We start from the raw sequence: 19,479 nt of genomic DNA on the forward strand, positions 1-19,479 counted from the left end.
TCTTCGAGCGGCAGACCTGCCTCACTCCCCAGCCCCAGTCCTCCTCCCTTTACAATGGGGATAATTCTATGGCTCTTGCTGGGTTGTTGAGGATTCAAATCAATATACCCAAAGCTCCTGACAATCATATTTAACAGTTAACATTAATCAAGCTTATACTGTGTGCTAGGGCCTGTTGTAAGCACTTTATGGTTTAGATCATTTACAATGCCTAAGAGCCCTGTAAGGGGACTGTTTTCACAAATGAGGAGACTGAGGCACTGATAATTTGAGAGAGTAGTTAGTGGCAGAGCTGGATTTCTACACCAAGCATCCTGAGGCCAGAATCTACCCCTCACGCTGTACCTCCTGCTTCTCCGTACAGTGCAGTCATAACTATCACACGCCCATCCACGCGGAGGGGTCTACGGGTGAATTTCAGTGTGAAGGATGTAAGAGGAGGAAGGGAGGGGGGCGGGAGGTGGGAAAAGGCAGCATTCTCTTTTATGTTCTGCCAGGCTCAACCCTGGCCCCCTCCATGCTCATGGGCATGGTATAGGCACATCCTCTTACTCGTGGGCTGAGCAAAAGACTTTTCTGTGCTGCTCCTGTTACCCTGCAGGTATAGTAGCCAAGGCCTGACTGGTTCCTCTGCGCTCAGAAGGTCAAGAAAGATGTAATGCTTAAGTCCGTCTTAACTCCCACCTTACTCCCTTATACCTAGACTATGCTGCTTCTGAGAACTCAGCAGACCCACCCCGGGAATTGGTGGGATAACTCAAAGGAAACCCTAGATTTATGTGAGGGTCTGGCAAGTGGTAATTTCCAAGAACACACATGCACACGTGGCCCCGGGCAAGGGGAGGAAGGAATATGTGAAAGTCCAGGACCATGGGGAGATTCCTAAGTTAGGGAATGGCACAGCCGGAGGGGCATCGAGCATCCTTCAGGCCAGCCCTGAGCCTCCCATTTTACATCTCAGAACACTGAGATCTGAAGAGGGCGTTGAGTTTGCTGAAGGTCTTTGCCTAGGTTACTTCTGTTGATGCCCTAACTTCTCTCCACTCTCCTCTTTCTCTCCTTTTAAACTATTAAGGAGCAAAACACTGTGATTCGGGGGGAATCCAGTACACTTATAGCACCTCCTAACTAGATATTTTTTTCTTCCCATCAGAGTATATCTTCTAGCAGTTTCATGTGACTTTTTCCTCAAACTAATCACCTCCCGATCAGAACAACATACTTCAGACATACTCCCTCACTAAAACAACATGGCCAAGGGCGGGAAAGTCCCCAAGGGCAAGAAGATCACCCTCAAGGTGGCCAAGAATTGTATCAAAGTCACATTTGATGGGAGAAAACGCCTTGACTTGAGCAAGATGGGACTTACCAACTTTCCCAAGTGTATTCTGCGACTGAATGATGTGGACGAGCTCGACCTCAGCCGGAATTTGATTCGGAAGATCCCTGACTCCATCTCCAAGTTCCAGAATCTACGATGGCTGGACCTGCACAGCAACTACATTGACAAGCTCCCCGAGTCCATTGGCCAGATGACTACTCTGCTCTACCTCAATGTCAGCAACAACAGGCTGACCACCAACGGGCTGCCAGTGGAGCTCAACCAGCTCAAGAACATCCGCACTGTGAATTTCGGCTTGAACCACCTGGACAGCGTGCCCACCACGCTGGGCGCTCTGAAGGAGCTCCATGAGGTGGGCCTCCACGACAACCTGCTGAACAGCATTCCCCACAGCATCGTCAAGCTCCCGAAGCTGAAAAAGCTGAACACGAAGCGAAACCCCTTTCCCAAACCAGAAGAGTCGGATACGTTCGTAGATTCCATCAAAAGGCTGGACAACTTACATCTAGTGGATGAGAAGGATCTGTGTGGGCCTTGCCTGAGAAAATGCCAGCTGGCCCGGGACAAGCTGAACAAAATAAAGAACATGGCCACAGCGACACCCAGAAAGGCCATCTTTTCCAGTTTGATCGCGCCCAACTCCATGGCCAAGGAGTCCCAGGAGGAGTGGAGGTGACCTGGGACCCTGATCCTGGGGCAGGAAGGGAAAAGGGAGGGAAGGAAGATGGCAGTGGGTGGCCTCCCCAGGAAACTGAGGGACTCCCCCATGACTGCAATAGCTCCTCCAGCCTAGCCCATAAAACACCTCTGCCGACTTCCTTGCCTTGTGATTTTGTTGACTGACGGGCTTTTCGTTCTTTGCCATTCCGCACGTTTCTCTCTTCTCTGCATGTGCACACCCACACATACAGGCACGATGAGTCAGAAAAGGGCCATCCATCTCTCTTCTGCCCCAGAACTCTCCTGCTTACAGCTGGTGGCTCGGGCACCTGATACTGCCAGCACACTCTTAGTCTCATGAGCACATACATTTCAGAACCAACCATCAGCTCCCGAATGTGGGCTTGTCCTGTGGGAAGGCTTTGGGTCAGGGCTTCAAAGGTCAGGAATCTCAGAGCATGGGTTGGTAGGAGGGCAGACAGACACTCAGTTTGGGAAGGGGATAAACCTGGGCCACAGAGCTGGACAGATATTATCATTGAGTATTGGCAGGTGACATCTTGGGCTCAAAGCAGTACCATCTTTTTCTCATCTGCGCTTGCATCATTTGCTCTGGGGGCTTTCTAGACTAAACTTGGAGCCTATGACTGGCTGTAAATGAATGAGGTTGCACGTCCATCTTATTATGTCCAACGCTTTTTCGGACCCTTGTGGGAGTCCGAAAGAGGAAGAATGGGTGCAGGTATGGGTTGATGCAGTCAATAAATAAATACGGTATTAAGCATGGTGCTAGGAGCAGGGACTATGTCCAGTGAGGGGAAGCTTGGCTCGCCCTATGCAACCTTTAGGAAAGATCAGTTGAAAGAAGACAGGGCAGAACGTCACTGTCTGAGGAAGTTACGAGATCAGGGCTGGATGATGTGCAGGGCTGGCCTGGTATAAAGAAGAGCCAAAGATTCTGGAGTTGGAAGATCTAAGTCCAGGGAAGCTCTGCTTCTTGCTTGCCATCTCTTGGGTATCTCATTTCGCTTTGGTTCCCTCATCTGTAAAGGGGCAGTGACATTGGCTCCAATCCCAAAGGTCACTGTGTATCGAAAGCAGGTGGCACACAGAGTAGGTACTCCAGAGAAGTCAGTGCTCAGTACCACCTTGGGCAGTGTCCCTGGTCACACTAGATCTTTTGGCAGAAGTGACAAGGGCAGAGTCACTCCTCACAGTAGCTGAGAGCTTTCTCTGTACCACTCACTCGCACCTTCACATGGCCTAAAAGAAAGAAATCCTTAGGAAAGCTTTTTTTTTTTTTCGAAAAATCAAGACTTTCCCGTGTTGGTGGCAAGTTCCAGAGAGGTCAATGGAAAGCCCTAAGGGATGTCCCTTTGTTCAGTGGGACCAGCTTATTGTTCACATTTTAACCACAGCAGACAGCAGAGTTCCTTTCTTCCTTCCTCACTGCTTATCTTCCCTTGCAATGCTTAGCTGTGACAACTTTACCATATTTCCAAAATCTCTGAGGATCGAGATTCAAAATCCCTTTTTCAGCTTTCCCCTTTACTAAATGTTTTCCATCATAAAAGTAACAAAGCCACAACACAGTTTTAAATATAACAGCTTAAACTATCCACAGTTCCACCACGTAAGCCAGCTACAATACTGACAGGTTTCTTTACTGGTTATTTTTCTGTGTCTATTTTTATATGTAGTTAAAATTATAGCAGTCACGTCATTTTTATCCTGCTTTGAAACCCATGCTGTTACGCAGTCTTAATAACCATAATTTAAAATATCTGCGAAATAGTTAAACATGGATATACATAACTATAAGCCACTGTTAGGCATTTAAGTTGTTTCTGGTTTTTCACTAATAGAAATAGTTCTGTGATGAATGCTTGCATAATTAAGATTTTTAACATATTTCGCACTATTTCCTTGGTATAGCTTCATCATTGCAAATATTGTGTTAAAGGGTGTGGTTTTTAAAATAATTTTTGATGCATACTATCAAGTAGTTGTAAAAAGTTTACACATACTTATATATCTGCCATCAAATGAACCCGCTTCACTGCACCCTTGCCAGCACTGAGTATCATCTTTACATTTTTCTCTGCATTTAATGTCTGAAGTAATTTATTAGAAGCCCTTTGGAAGATGAACAGAGTGGTTGCATGTGTGAAGTGCCTGATGAGATGTTGTGTCTTAGGCTCAGGAGCCACCACTAGGCTGTTGGGCCTTGAACAATTCCCTAAGGCAGCCATCCTGCTACTTTAGCTGCTTCATCTCTGACCCAGGAAGGACAGAATCCACGCAGGGGCACATGATCCAAACTGGGAGGGGTGGCTTGTTATTTTGGGTCCCGCCCATTTCCATTCCTCCCCCTTGAGACACTTTTTCTTTAGAATGAGTGTTCCCTTCTTAGTCATAAAAAAAGATGAGCAAAGAACAGGAGTTAAGATAAAAGATCTCCCCGTGCCCCTTGGAAGGCCGTGGGTTTGCCCCTCTACTCCGTCTCCTGCTCCATCACAGCCCACTTCTCCCACTGCACTTGGTCCTCAAAGTCCTTCTCCAGCCACCTCTCCTGGATTCACTGCCGACTGAGTGGTGGGCATGCAAGGTAACACTGATGTACCATTCTCCACCCCGCTGTTTGTTACGCTTTCATGCTTCTGGCCATGTCTCAGGAAGGGGTCGTAAGGGCACTGAACTTCACCAGGATTGAGAACTAAACGGGCGGGGGCTTTGACTTGCTGCAGGAAATGTTCACGTTAGACGCCTTGTCAGCCAGGAAACCCTGGCAGGCGGATGAAGCAAAGCCTGGCGATAGAGATCATCGGGAGTCGCCTTCTACATTTTAATTCTTTTTCTGTCAGGGAAAAGGTTTGATGTTGACATTCCTTCATGCTCTAAAATACCAGTCACTTTTATTTCCTGGAAATTGTATTAGGTCTCAAAACACTTGATAGGAAGACCATGGGATTTCTCTTTCCTCATAGAATGAAAACCCTATTCACGCTAACCCAGTCACCACCTCCTCCGAAAGCCGGGCATGACCTAGGTGACCCCCGTCTGACCTCTGCCCTTGCTGTGTTTTGCCCCCATGACCTGGAGTAACTGCCTCAGCCTTGTGTCTCCATCCGCAGGGTATGCTCAGCATCTCCCTAGAGTAGCTTATGGCCGAAACCTGAAGACTAGTCAGCCAACAAGAACAAACAGCTCTGCGGGAGAAGAGAGAGCGCGGCAGGGGAACGTTCTGGAAGCCAGGCTCTCTGGTGCTGGCCAAGCCACTGACTCGTGTCTTACGTTCACTTTGTCTCTCTTTGCTTTAGGACATCTGCGTGTGAAAATGACTTTGGGAAATATTTGGTATGGTTTTCTTAAGGTATTGAAAGGAAATATTTAATAAAATGATAGATAAGAATTATAGGCCAAGATTTAGAAGAAGACTTTAAGACTTAAAGACTTAGGGTTTCTACATTTCACTTGAACTGTTAAAACCTCAACACCAGTCGCCTGTGATCAATTATATATAATGCAACACCTCCAGCAACTAAAACTTATACAAAAAATTCATATAAAGAAATATACTCAAAAATGCTATAGACAAATCTAAGTAGAATTTTAACAAGTCTTTCAGTAATGCACAGATAGGCAGGAAAAAGAAAAAAGAGAAATGAACGACAGGGAAAAGAATAGGAAACAAAAAATAATATGGCAGATTTATCTGTTATCATTTTAATAATTACATTAAATGTAAACAGTCTTCTTTATTTGTAAAAGGCTCAAACTAGGAACAGCCAAATTTCCTCAATAGACAAATGGTTAAAAAAACTCTGGCATAGCCATATCATGGAATACTACTCAGAGATGAAAAGGATGATACCAATGATACAGCCAACAACGTGGATGGATCTCAATGGGATTATTATGAGTAAAAAAGGCCAATCTCCAAAGATCACATACTCTATGATTCCATTTATAGGACAATCTCTAAATGAAAAAGTAGAGATGGAAAACGGATGAGTGGGTACCAGACTTTAAGCCTGATGGGGGTGGCAGAGTGCGGGCATGACCATAAACTGGTAGCACAACAGATGTCTTTGTAGTGATAAAAATCATCATGTATGTTGATAGTGGTGGTGGTTACATGAGTTTACACGTATGATAAAATGACTCAGAACTATGCACACATATTGTACCAATGTCGATTTCCTGGTTTTGAAATTTACTATAGTTACATAAGATGTAACCATTGTGGGAAATTACGTGTATTATTTTTGCAACTTCCTGTGAACCCATAGTTATTTTCAAATAAAAAAAATTAAAAACCATCTTGCAGCCTAGATGCAGCAATAAACAGATCCTTGTACATCTGCCAAGTGCTAATTGATGACAACCTTAACGTTCCTCAACCATCCCAGAGTTAAGGCATTTCACGAGAAAGAGGACCACAACCTCAGTTCAGTGGACCAATCTAAAGTTATCCGTTGACTTTGTCCTTGAAGATTCCTAAGAAAGATGCTGAAATAATGAAAAGACAATGCATGGATTCTCTATCCATGTTCCAGGGGCTCTGGTGATGGCTGGGCACAAATAGCAAGTAGGGTGGGGGACCTGGAACCAGCAAGTTGCTCTCTTCACAGTTCTGAGTTTTCACACCCCTGCCCCTACCCTCATGGAAGCAACACGACTGGGTGTTACTGGAAGGACACCAGGCTTGGTGCAGAGAGTGGGGCTTAAGTCAGGCTTCTGCCTAGAAATGGGTCTAAGGTCATGGCTAAGGATGGAGCCAAGAGGAGACATGAGCAAGAAGGACAAAGAGTAATATGGAAGGTCTGAGCACCACCTACTGAAGGTCACCGAGCTCTGTTGCCTGTGCCCATTGAGCCAAGAATGTGAAAAGCTTCTAAACGCTGGGACGCTCATTACCCCACCAGGTTGTTTAGTTCACCTCTGGTTCTAGCAATTCTGCTCTAAACTTGGGGGTCTGAGTCTCTCCAATTGCCCTCCCTTGTGCTTTACCGAGAAGCCCAAGGAGCAGGGTTCTCTCCCCAGTGGTGGAGCTGAAGTTCTCTTTATGAAAGTGATCATGTACATTACAGATTCTTAGCCTGCCAGCCGATCAACAGTGCTGACCTCTGATGGGCAGGGCTGAAGGAGCAGAAGTGGTGGGGAGGAGGGGTACTTGAATTTTAGCCCCCATGTGGCCATCAGTGCTGCCTCTGCGGGTGTGACTGATCATCCCGGAAGATCATCTTTGGGGAATTTATAGCTTCTTATGGTTGGTTTTCTAAGTTCTCTGTCCTTCATTATCATTCAAAGATAAACTATAAAGGAAACTCTGACACTCAACTTCTCACCAAGAAATGAGTTTCACCCTACACATTATATTTAAGGAAGCTGTACAATAGAACATTTAAGAAATTACAAACACCCAGATGCAAGCAGGCCCCAAACACAAGCACTGCCTTACGCTCAACAGCTTCGTCTGGCCCAGGGACACTCTTGCCTTGGTGACACGGCAAGTGAGCATCCCAGACCTGTGTGCAACAGAGACTTGAGCAAGCAAGAGCCAGACAGGCATCCTAGAATTGCACATCTCTGAGTTTTCTCAGCTCTGGGCTCAACATGAACTGAGACCACTGGGAAGCAAGCTAACTGAGCCAGGTCAGGCTAGCGTCCCAGAGAAATGTCTGTCCAGAAATAAGTCCAGATGTCAGGGCCCTACTTTTTCAGAGAATCAATACAGAAAATTATTACACTCTGTAGTGGTCTCTTTTCATCTTTTATAAAAAGAGAAATTGCCTTCCTTGGGACCCACTACTCTTTAGACAAGGACAAATTTGATATTCAGCACCAAGAGAAAGAATGTTCCAGAAAAATAAAAAAAGGTCACAGAAACCCTCTGTTTCTTCTTATCTGTCCCTGGAAAATGATGTAAGCCAGCACAACTGTTTTGTTTTTCTTAGTTTCAGGACAATTTGAGTAACTCAATCACTCTAGGCACCTGACCATATCTATTTTTTTTTCTCCTTTAAAGGAGTTTTAAGGTAACTTTTAAAGGATCATTGTATTGTATATTTAATTTTGAAGCTGTTTTCAACCCTTTGTGGAAGGGTACCGATAACTTAAGTCTAAGGATGTGTGTTTGTTCACATGGACATTCTCAACTGGCCGCCCACTCCTGACTTCGGATATAGCCTTTCTGTTTTTCCACCTGGTCCCCCTCACATCTCAGCAGAGCCTGCCTGTGTCTAACATGGTGGAGCCATCTAGACACTCACCCAAGGGCTCCGGCTGGCTTTATATCAGAAGCCCCTACAGCCCTGCAGAGCCTGGCTCCCCACGGATGTCTGACTATGCCCCATGCTGCCTTCAGAATGGTCTAGTCTTGTACCAGGGGGACACACAGATGGATTATGGGTTCCAAGTTCATCCAGGGCTTTGCAAGTATTCTCCAGTTGGGATTTGGGCCCACAGATCCTCCTCAGAATTCAGTTACAGAAGCAGCCATTGCCACTGGAATTGTAGGCAAAACTCTGGTACCCAAAAGCTCTGGTTTCCTGGATGGCCTCCAGAGGGGCCACATCAGTCACCAAGAGCTGGAGGTTGAAGTTATGAAAACCTGTAGCCCAAGTCAAGCATCTTGGGCCAGTTGAAAACCTTCAGGATGGACCACGCACCTCCCTCAGAGATGAGAAGCTCATGTGCGCCAGCATCCGAATAGCAGCTAGGCGTTTATCAAGACTCACTGTGGGAACCAGGCATTGCCCTTGGTAATCCAACTGGAAAATGACCAAGTTCATTCCAGGCATGTGGCAACGGCCAGCCAAGCCCTCCTAAGGCTGGGGGCCACTGTTGCCCTCCCTCCCTGAAGCCCCTGAAGGCACAATGTGGCTGGTGGGAGAAGGGCTGGCAAGGAGAGATGCAAAAGAGCTGAGAGCACAACCACCCACCTGTTTTCAATCAACCGTTCCAGAAACATGCCTAAAATACATACCAGGTGATTCTGAAACTAAGCAAAGGGATGATAACATTTATCGAGCACCCACTCTGAGCCCAAGTCAGTTTGGTCTCAAAGCCCACAGCTGGCTGCTGTAGCAGTCTTGCCATGTGCTCTGGTGGCTTACATGGTCTCAGAGCCTGGGACCAGCACTCTCACTGGGGCTTCCTCATTCCGTTGAAGCTCATCTTCCGTGAGCTTTTCTCTGCATTTCTCTGGAGCACTGTGCACTGTTCCCAATTGACACTGGCAGCTTTCCCATTTTATATTTCCCAAGGGTCTCTGTGCTTGGAGCTGCGCTGGGGCTGTGCCAGGCAGGCAGAGAATGGCCCTGGAAGAGCCTGCTCCAATGGGCTCACTGGCCACGATGGAGAAGATAAACACAATTCGAGTAAAATGAGCACAGTGACCAGCTGTCCCACAGGTGTGAGGTGGTGCGTAAGCTGGTGTCCAGGGTCATCCTTATGATTGAGTTAGGAGTAATTTCCACCCATTTGACTCATCCCCAGATCGAGAATTATCTTCCTGCCACTTGACGGTCATTTTTATACAGACCCCCAGCTTAGTGGCCATAGCTACGATTTAGCTCCTCTTCTGCGTTCTTCCTCTGCTGCTCCCTCCCTATCTGGGACAGAAATTTAGAAGCTTACCTGTGTGGCTAAAGGTATGCATCGCTGGGGCAAAACATCCCTACAGACAATCTGAGAACAGCAGAACAGGGATGGACAGAGTCCACTCACAACTGTAGGGACAGCCACGTGACCACTGAGTGATATTACATATATAATTATAAGACAGTGATCTGCAGAGACAAATGGAGTCAGCCAAGTGGCTCGTGTCAAAGTTGATGCAAGGAGAGAGAAGTTCCGGGGAGAAAGAGAATGGACGTATAGCTCCTGAGTGCCGTGGTCCTGGGGGAGCTCTCTGCTTGGAGCAGTGGATGGCCAACTGCTTTCATTGACCCTTCAGTATTCTCCCCTCTTGTGATGACAGAGCCTTGATTCTTCTGGGGAACCACCCCCCTCTCAGTTTGGTCTATGTTGTTGGGTGGGACTGACCCCACTCCCAGAAGGTGGGTGGACATGTGACCCTGATCTGGCCTATGAAAGCACTTGACTGGATCTGGGATGGACCAACCTAACTTGGGCAAATGAAAAGCACTTTGGGGATTTTTGGTAAAATCACTGGGACAGAGCATCCCTCACGTAGAGGGATTCCTCGGTACCGGACTGTCAGCCTGGAGCTGTGGGGACGTTGATGCTGCTATGCTGGGACAGTCTGCTGAGAACAGAGCCAACCCAGGGGAAATCGTCACTGCTAGATGGAGAGCCACAGCACCCTGTGGACCTACTGAGCCCGGAGAGCCAGCCACACCTGGAGCAGGACCTTTGTGGGTCTGTAGGTATGTGAGGTGACGAACCCTCTTTCTTGCTTCAGTTAGTTTGAAATGGCTTTATATCACTTGCCCTGAAATGTTGCAGAGAAATCCAAGTGTGGACATGAAGGTTTATATGAAACATAAACAATACGAGGTCACCAGGGCTGGTACTCCCCTGATATGCACAATTCGGGCTGTACCACTGTTGAACTATTGGTCTATGTCCATACCAGCTGGTAAACAGCTACCCCACCTCCAGTGGCCCACCGCTCCCTGGGCCTCCTGGATCATTCGCTGGCAAGCCCTGGACTTCCTCACAGTCTACCAGCTGAAGGGTTACTATTTGGCACAACAGAGAGCTTCTGCCGGCAGCCACTCTAATTGGTCCTTTGAAGGTCATCAATGACCCCCATGCTGCAAAATTCAATGGTCATTTCTCAAGTCTTATCCTACTCAGCCTGCCAACATGTGATCAGAAACACAGTTGACCAACCCTTCCTTGAAACACTTTATCTGGCTTCCAGGATATCGTCCACACCTGCAGTTCCTCCTATCTTTCCGGATACAACCTCTCAGTCTTTTTGGCTGGCTGCCCCCATGTCCTTAACTTCTGAAGGCTGGCGTGCCCCAGGGCACAATTCTTAAACCTCTTTTCCACTTGCACTCATTCTCTTGGTGAGCCTGTCCGGGCTCACGCTGTAAATACTGTTCCAAGTAGACCTCTCACCTGGACCGCACCCTGGAACTCCAAATTCACACATCCAATGGCCTACACGACATCGCCACCCAGATGTCTGACAGTCATTTCAGAATCAACGTGGCCAAAGCTGAGCTCCTGATATCCACCACACTCCAAGTAGTTCTTCTGTGGTCTTCTGCGCTTCATTTTCCAATAGCTCAAACCTAAATCCTTGGTCTTATCCCTAAGTTCTCTCATTCACACACACATACCCCACACTTGATTGGTCAACAAACAAACCCATCAGGTGTAGCTTCAAAACTCATCCATCCTCCAAGCACCTCCCACCATCTTTGCTGCCACCCTGCTGGTCCAGGCCACCATCATCTGTTAGGTCTCCCAGCTTCTGCCTTTGACCTCCTGTGGTCTATTCTCAACACAGCAGCCAGAGTGAGTCTTTTAAAATCCAACTTAGGTCATATCATCCCTCCAGTACTTGCCGTTTATTCAGAGTGAAGCCAGTACCATTACCATGAGCCCCCAGACTCACCTGAACTAGCCCGTTAACCCTCTCCCCTCTCCTCCCCCAGACTCCTGCATCCCAACCACTCTGGCCCCAACGGAGCCCGCCACGCTCCCCTCGGAGCTTTGCTCTGCTCTTCCCTTGGCCTGAAATGCTCATTCCCCAGTTGTCTGCATCACTTATTTCCCTGCTTTGTTCAAGTCTAAATTCAAACACAGCCTTCTTGGTGAGGGCTTCCCTTACCATCCCGTCTCAGATTTCAACTCCCACCTCCATCTACTTTACTTTTTATACTTATACTCATCTTTATCTAATATGCTTTGTAGTTCACTCATTTACATTGTTTTCTGTCTTACTCATGAGAATGTAAACTCAACAAGGATGCGAAATTTTGAGTATTTTGCTTGTTACTCTGTCAAGCTGGAAACACCACACATAAGCAATTGATAAATAATTCTGAATGACTTGGTGGTACCCACAGTCATTAAAAATATTTTGAATAGCACTCCTGTGGACACCCGTCCCACCCTGTCTCCACAGACGCCTGGAGAACGCCAGCAACCACCTTCTTCTTCTATTCCCATTCCTAAGTGAAACAAAAGCACGTGCTGATCTGGAATTCACCTTCCGGAGAACTGGGTACCTGGAAAGCGCACCTGGGGAAGGAGCTGGAAGCAGTCCATTCAATGGGAAAGACGTTCCACATCACTGAGTCATCAATCCACATCACTGAGTCATCAATTCACATCTGATTTGTGCACCTCCATCCATTAATTTAGCGTCTGAGCTTTCGGAGGGTCTCACACAGGAAGGACAGACCCAGGATGGCTCACACCCCGACCCGAGGGCCTGACGCCAAGGCTGGGCCTGGGTTGACACCTCTACAGGCAACCTGCCCCCAGCCACCGCAGGCGGAGGACCCACTTCCTGCCATTTGGGTTTGAAAAAGCCACAGAGCACGTGGAACTTCAAGTCTATTTGTAGAGGTTTAATCGGCAGAAGGAACTGCAGGAGCAGGACGAGGGTCGTGTGGGGATGGGAGAGAGAAAAATCTACAGGAAGGCAGATTGATGTGCTCTTTGCATGACTTCTGTATAGCAGCATCAGGCAAAGGAAGAAAATCAGAGCGAGGCCAGCACCACACGCAGAGAGCGGCTGGGCTCCACCCTACCCGTTACCTGAGAGTGAGGGGTTCCTCCGTGACGCCCTTCGCCTTCAAGCCGGGTTGGAAACAGCAGAAGCTAAACAAGAAGGGAAAAAGCATCCTTCTATCAGCAGAGTCAAGACTCCTCCACCAACAGGGAGATATTTTCAGAGCCAAGCAAGATTTGGGTCCATTCTTGCCCCTCCAGGCCTCATCCTGCCCCCTGATGGTGAACACCAGGCCTGGGTGTACCTCTGAGGCACCCCCTCCTCGGCACCCTCTGGCATCGCACACCCTAGCCTCAGTAATAATAATGATAACCAGAGGACAACAGTTATAACAAAAACTGCGTGTTTTAGACGCCTCCCCTGGGCCAGGCACTGGACATTCCCGTTGCGGATTTCAGCAACCGCTGCTGTACACCGGGGACACATGTCATCTTAATTTAAGCCTCCTTGAGCAGAGTGGCGTGAAGTCAGGCAGCGTTCACTGCCTGAGCTGCGGATGGATACGATTTCCAGATTAACTGTGCAAAACTTTAACACACAGAAGTGACAGGAGACGATGAAGGTGAGGTTCAGCATTGCACGTCTCCTTCTTCAGTTTGGTCTGAAACGGAGCGTGGACGCAACTTGAGGAGGCCGTGTAACAGCGGTCCTTGGAAGACCCGCAGAGGAAGGCTCAGGGTCAGCGGAGACGCGCGCAGAGCTGGCGCAGACGGCCCCTCTGTGGGAGTTGTTTTGCTCCACTCTGGCCCTGCCCTTTGGACCAAGCAGCTGGTCCCAGGGCCAGTGAGGGGCCAGGACCAACAGTAAGGCAAGGCTAGACCCTCTGAGCACAAAATGACCCTGGACATTCAGGCCAGGGATGTCCATTCTCATCTCAGAGTTTCCAGCCCAAAGTGGAGCCGAACATAACCACCCTCACTGTTAACCTAACTTCTATGTGGTCTGTTTATGGCCCATTTAGATTCCCTACAAATATCTTTTATCTATAATTTTAATAATAAAAAATAAATAACCACCAGTATTAAAAATTTAGACACTAGCTTCAGTTTCTTAGATTGATCAATCCGTTGGGAGAAGAGAATGAAAACAGCAGGCTTCTCTCTTTAAGAAAAAAGATGTTCCGTGCAGAAATGGGGAAACAGTTGTTTGGAATTCTTTCCAATGAAGTATGAAGTTAGAACAACTGAAATTGGCAACTGGGATCAAAAAGAAAGATTAAGCCAAAAAAAAAAATCCCTTGGAAAATTAGAAAATAAAGCCAGAAAATTCTGGAAGGCTCATTAAACAGCCGCTTTCTTAAATATGTTGTGTCTGCACAATTTTTTTCTCCCTTCAGTCACAACTATGGTAACCACTTCAGTCCGGAAAGTGGAGCCTGTTTCCCAGGATTCAGAGAAGGCACTTCTAGAGACTTCTCTCTACTTTGTTCCGTAATTCAACAGCTCTCTGAGTCCGTAAGTTCTGCCTTGTGTCTAACCTAATTCCTGCTTGCTGTGGGTTGAGAGCAATTCTCCTGAGAACACAGCTGAGCAGTCTCTCTTCCTCTGCTCTCGGTTCCTGATCAGTTTCCTCAGAGGAGGCTTTTCAAACCCTTACCTTTTGAAGGCTTTACTCCGATCATTGTTGTGGAAGACAAGAAACTTGGAATATCCATTTCGGAAAAAGATCTCCAGGGCGATGCCCTATAAAGAAAAACCTCTTTTACTGCTCCTGAAGTTTCCTTGAACGGAGACGCCCCCCAGGCAACAGAGCCACTGGCAGCAAGAATGAACTTGCTGTTTGGACTCTGGCTAGACTCCCCTATTTGCACTCCTTGCCCATAAATACAGCCCCCCCAAACCCTCAATGGACTGCCACAGCATGAGTTTCCCCAATTGTTCTTCCTCTGCTATTCCTGAATAAACTCAATTTCTGGTAATTCGAGCTTGCCTCAGTTTACCTCTTTATCTAGGTTGATGCAGGCAACCCTTCCTGGTTTGTCCTCCCAACCTCCCACCAGGCTGGGGTGGGGAGCGGCGGGGAGTATGAACCCCTGGGTCAAAGTGATGTGCAGAGTCTCCGCAGCATGGGTAGGGGGGCAGGAGACCTCAGAGTTCCTTTGCCTAAGGCAGGAAGCAAGAGCCCCGCCCCAGGACAAGCCAGGGGCTGACAAAGGCAGGAAAGTGCCCAGTGACATCTTCAGACACTTTCACTTCCGGGTCAAGGGTTTGGTTTCTTGAACCAAACGGTCATCTTACCAAAAACACCAGGGGAGCAGGTTGGGTGGGTGCAGCTCCCAAGCTTGGCAGCATCGGATGCTGACTACAGCCTCGGAGGCACAGGGCGCTTTGCTAAGCCCATTCTCTGAGCCACTTGGATGTGGCCACACTGACAGCAAAGTCTTTTCTAGGGTATTTGGTTAATGCCTAAATGGACTCCACATGGTTTCCTTTCCCTCCTCCCTTCCAATCCATGCTTTGTAAATAACAGACTTGAAATAGCCAGAGAATGAGTCCACAGATAGGATGAGGCTTAGGGATGAGATGGGATCAGGGAGAGAATTCTCAGGGCTGGAGGGAGGGCCGGGGAGGGGTGAGGCCTGGGCACGGCGGGGCAGACGGGGTGGGTAAGGGTCGGACTCAGAGATGGAGCTCAGCATCCAACAACTGAGTCGGGTCCTGGCTGAAATGAGTTCTCAAAGTCCAGTTCATCACGCTCCGGGGCAGAAGGAAAGTGTTTGTGAGGACCATGTGAACCCCCTCTCCCCTGCAGGGGCACCTAAGAACCTTGGATTTTTTTTCTACAAATTAAATACAACTAATGTGCAAATAGATGATGAATATAGAATCTGTGGAGACTACAGCTTGCTCTGACAACCTTGAGTGCCAGGCTCTGACTGTCTTCCAGGGGAATGCAGGGCTGGACAAATGGTGGCTTTGCTCACAAACTGCTCCCACCCCGCCCCCAGACTTGGCCATATTCACATGCCCTCCCACTTCTGGCTTCCACCACTCTCAGGCTAACCAACATCTGGAAACAATCACCGTTTACTAGGGGGAAAGAAACTCGCTTGCTGATAACCATTTGTTACTATATACAACCTCTATGGTTGACATATAATCATAAAAAATAATTTCTGATACTTACTATGCACCAAAAAATGTGTTAAGTACCGTATATGTAATGTTGGAGAAGACATGACTTTCTTGCCTGTGCGCTGGAGGGAAATGGAAGCCCAGAGAGGTACCCAATTGTGCCAAAGTGGCAGAGCCAAGGTCAGACACTGCCCGGAACAACTGGGGTTGGAGGGAGCATGCTCCACTCATCCCTTTCTAGATGACCCTCCTTGAAAGAAGTGCATTAAGGTCAGGCCAAATGAGAGCCCACGCTTTGGGTATAAAATCACTGGACAGGAAGGAAGAGGGCTTGTCAGATTCCAGCAGCCTGCTGGACCCTTGTCAGCAGGGCAGTCGATCCTTTCTAGAAGAGTCCCCCTGAAAGCCCTCTCTAAGCTGCAGTTTCAGAGAGTAATATCGAGGCCTCTGCAGGAGGATCACATGATGAATTACAGACCCAAAGCAATTTACAAATGAAAGCCACTCTTAGTCCCTTCGTTAGGGCCACACACTGCCCCCTATCAGCCCCTGCAGAACAGAGACCCCGCAGAGAGGGTGGGGGACAGGGTGGGGGAGGGATCCCGCGCCTCTCCTCCTCGAAGGGTGGTCCCTCATCGCTTCCACTGCCAGCTGCCTGGGAGGTCCTGGGCTCTGCAGATGCAGCCTTGCTGTTGGCGAGGTTGGGCTGGTGGAGGCGAGATGTGTTTGAGGCCAGTGAGGGCCCCGCAGTTCTGCCAGCTCCCTCTGCCCCTGAGGCCGTGCTTCTAAACCTAGGGATTCATGCCTGAGCTGAGAAGCCTTAGGGTGTGACTTGCTGAAGGCACAACTCTGCCTCTGAAAGTAACCAGCTCTGTTTAGCAGCTGGGTGAGCCCTGGGAGGTGCTGGGCCAGGCCTGGGGCACTGTTTGGAGGGGACCATCAGGAGATCTGTAACCCACTTGGCCCAAGAAAGGACCAGGAGCTTGGGGATAGGTGAGGCAGTGGGGAGGGGAGCCACACCCACACATCCTCCTGTGTGGGACAGTGTCCAGCGGAGGGGGTCTGCGAGGTCATAACAGGACAGACTGGCACTGGACTCTCCATCACCAGCTCTGCCATGAGGCATTGGAGCTGCTCCATTTCCTGAATCTCCAAAGGCAGCTCTGGGGCACGTCAAGGAGAAAATAAAGCAACGAGGCTGGATCCTAAATGACGCAGTCAGAGAGGGAAGGGCCCAGTAGCCACATGGCAGGGACTAGAGAGAGTGGAGCAGAAGTCAGAGCTCCAAGCCAGGGGACCAGGCCCAACATAAGGCAGGAGAATTCACGGGTGTGTCCCAAAGGGCACTGGGCTGTGCACAGGCAGGAAGGGGGTCACAGGGGTGTGTCCCTCACATTCAGATGGGGCCTCGATGGCACTGGGACCGCCTGTCCCATGAAGAGATGGCCCCCCCCTTGCTTCCTCCCCGGGGCATACCTGGAGGAGGAAGCGGGCCTGCCGGAGCTCCCTGAGGTCATCGTAGCTGTGGCGTTCGCACGAGTAATGGTCGGAGGACCTGTCTTTGCTGCACATGTTGAAAATGAATGGGTCGCTGATGCTGGAAGGAAGCAAGGCACACAGTGAGAGGGTGGCTGGCGGGCCTGTTCCCCTTCCTGTCCCGCGGCCCCACCTGAGTTTCTGGGGACACATCAGAGAAGTGCTGTGGTCACTGCCGACCAGGGTGCCTGCACCCTTTGACGTGATACACCCTTTCTGAGCCACGTCCGTGTCAGGCCCGCCCTGAGGAGTAGGGTGGGGCATCGGCCTCCCCAGGCGAGGGGACAGCCTCCAGGACAGAAAGCACGTGGTGCAGAGCAGGAGTGTGAGAAGGCTTTGTGGGTACAAGGGTCAAAAATGGGTTGAGGGCATGGAAGAAAGGTAAAAGAGATACGTCAGTTATGTTTGGAGAAATTTCAGGCTCCTGGAACATAGGGCAGAAAGATGACAAGCCCCGTAAAAAAAAATCCTGGGCTCAGCATGGCCTCGGGCAGCATACAGCCTGGGAGTGGACCCACTATGTCTGGGTGGTGTCAGGTGTGGCATGGGAGAATGCAGCTGAGAACCCTCAAAGCCCCCAAAGAGGTGTGCAGCAGGGCTGAGAGTGCTGATGGGCTGGAAGACAAGGACCCCAGAGCACTGGGCCCAGAGCCAGGGACGAGCAACATTGTGGTAGAGGCCACCAGGAGTGGAGGATGGTCTGGTCAGGCCAGGCACCCTCTCCCAGAGGTCAGAATGACTCCCGTTGGGAAGAAAGGGAGGGGAGGGAAAGGGAGGGTTGTTAACTTGACTGTTTATTCCAAAGAGAACCATTTCCGCACTGAAGTCGCTGAAATATCTTTAAGCAGCCAGAACATCCGTACAAATGGGGACTTGAGAAATCAACTTGATTTCAGTTACAGACAGTTGCATTTGTGAACTTCTGAGCTACATAGCAAATTTAAGTTGTGTATGTGATCACAAAAGCTCTGATGAAATGCCCTTTTAGGACTTGAGAAACGAAGAGCCTATCAAGCTCCTCAGCCCTCAAGAACTGTATATGCCAATCCAGGACCCAAAGAGCCAAGAGCTGAAAGAGCCCCTGTGCCAGCGCCAGGTGGCAGGAATGGGTGAGAAGAGTGTGTTTCACCTCCGCCCCATCCCAGGTCCAAGTGCGGCCCTCACCACTCAGCCTACAGGGCAGGCCACGCACGGAGTCTCCATGCCACCCTTCTGGGGGAAACCACGAGAGAGATGAGGCCATCACACAGGCCAGCAGAACTTCTCCAAGCAATGGTCAGTGGTGGGTACAGCATCCACAGTGCTGTGAGCTTGGACTCGTGCACGATGCGGAATGGTCACTGCTGGCGGAAGGGAAGGCTGCCCATGTAGGACACAGCCTGAGCCCGTTGCTTAGACCCCTGCCCAGCCAGACCTCAAGGAGGTGGACTCAGGCCCCTTGCTGCTCCTCATCCTCCTGCCCCTTCTTAAAGCAATCCCATCAGGCCTCCTGCTCTGAGCCACGTTGCTGTAGAATTGATCAAATACACATACAGCTTTGGGTCTGAATGCTCCCGCCCGGATGCCTTAATTCAAGCCCGCTGCTGACCGAGGCCCTTTGTCCATTATTAATGCCATCATCTGCGGCTTAGCTGAGCTTCCCTTAAATTCCTCCTACTCCCAATGGGGCCATGGTAGCAATTCTAGTTCCTACTCTTGGCTTGGGTCACACAGCACCCCAGGTCAAGGCTCTGGTGAGAACGACAATGATGACTCCTCTGTGCTCCTGCAGCCCCATGCCTGTGGGAGCCACCACAGCAAACATCCTCTCTTCCTTAGCTGCACGTTTGTCTGGTTTCTCTCCCCAGCAGACATGAGTGAGTTCACCAGGGCACAGAGCCGTGCCCAGGGCTTTCCATGCGCGGCGTCTTCCCTGAAGCTCTGGGCATGTCTGCTGCGTGGACTGACAACTGTCAAGATCTAGAACCTGCTAACCACATCCGTTTGCGTTTAATCTGATCTCAAAAGAAGCCCTTACTGAGCATCTGTTAATATTATTCCCGTATCAGAAATGAGGAAACGGCCCTCCAAAGGAAGAATTGAGTTCTCCAAGGTCATGTGGAACTAGATTCAAGCTGGATTCAAAGCCAGGCCCTCTGCCT

The 19,479-nt window shown here is 49.1% G+C and overlaps 2 protein-coding genes across 14 annotated transcripts in view; one reads left to right on the forward strand and one right to left on the reverse strand.

The window, feature by feature from the left end:
- Positions 1 to 6,324, forward strand: part of LRRC18 (leucine rich repeat containing 18) — a 29,949-nt gene extending 23,625 nt beyond the window's left edge. For 3 of the 8 annotated variants that reach the window (XM_023648272.2, XM_070265008.1, XM_005602723.4), the window contains 2 exons: positions 1,154 to 2,014; positions 5,137 to 6,324. In XM_023648272.2, coding sequence (XP_023504040.1) covers positions 1,251 to 2,014; positions 5,137 to 5,158 — 786 coding nt within the window. In that variant the 5' untranslated portion in view covers positions 1,154 to 1,250 and the 3' untranslated portion in view covers positions 5,159 to 6,324. Of the gene's footprint in view, positions 1 to 1,153; positions 2,157 to 5,136 lie in introns of those variants that run through there. The other 5 variants (XM_070265031.1, XM_070265035.1, XM_070265038.1 and 2 more) reach the window with 2 other exon arrangements.
- Positions 1 to 19,479, reverse strand: part of WDFY4 (WDFY family member 4) — a 299,923-nt gene that overhangs the window by 67,581 nt on the left and 212,863 nt on the right. For all 6 annotated transcript variants that reach the window (XM_023648250.2, XM_023648246.2, XM_070264996.1 and 3 more), the window contains 3 exons: positions 17,279 to 17,399; positions 14,325 to 14,410; positions 12,755 to 12,817 (listed from right to left, as the gene is read on the reverse strand). In XM_023648250.2, coding sequence (XP_023504018.2) covers positions 12,755 to 12,817; positions 14,325 to 14,410; positions 17,279 to 17,399 — 270 coding nt within the window. The remainder of the gene's footprint in view (positions 1 to 12,754; positions 12,818 to 14,324; positions 14,411 to 17,278; positions 17,400 to 19,479) is intronic.

Source organism: Equus caballus, chromosome 1, assembly GCF_041296265.1.
Source record: "Equus caballus isolate H_3958 breed thoroughbred chromosome 1, TB-T2T, whole genome shotgun sequence".
In the NCBI taxonomy this organism is placed as follows: Eukaryota; Metazoa; Chordata; class Mammalia; order Perissodactyla; family Equidae; genus Equus; species Equus caballus.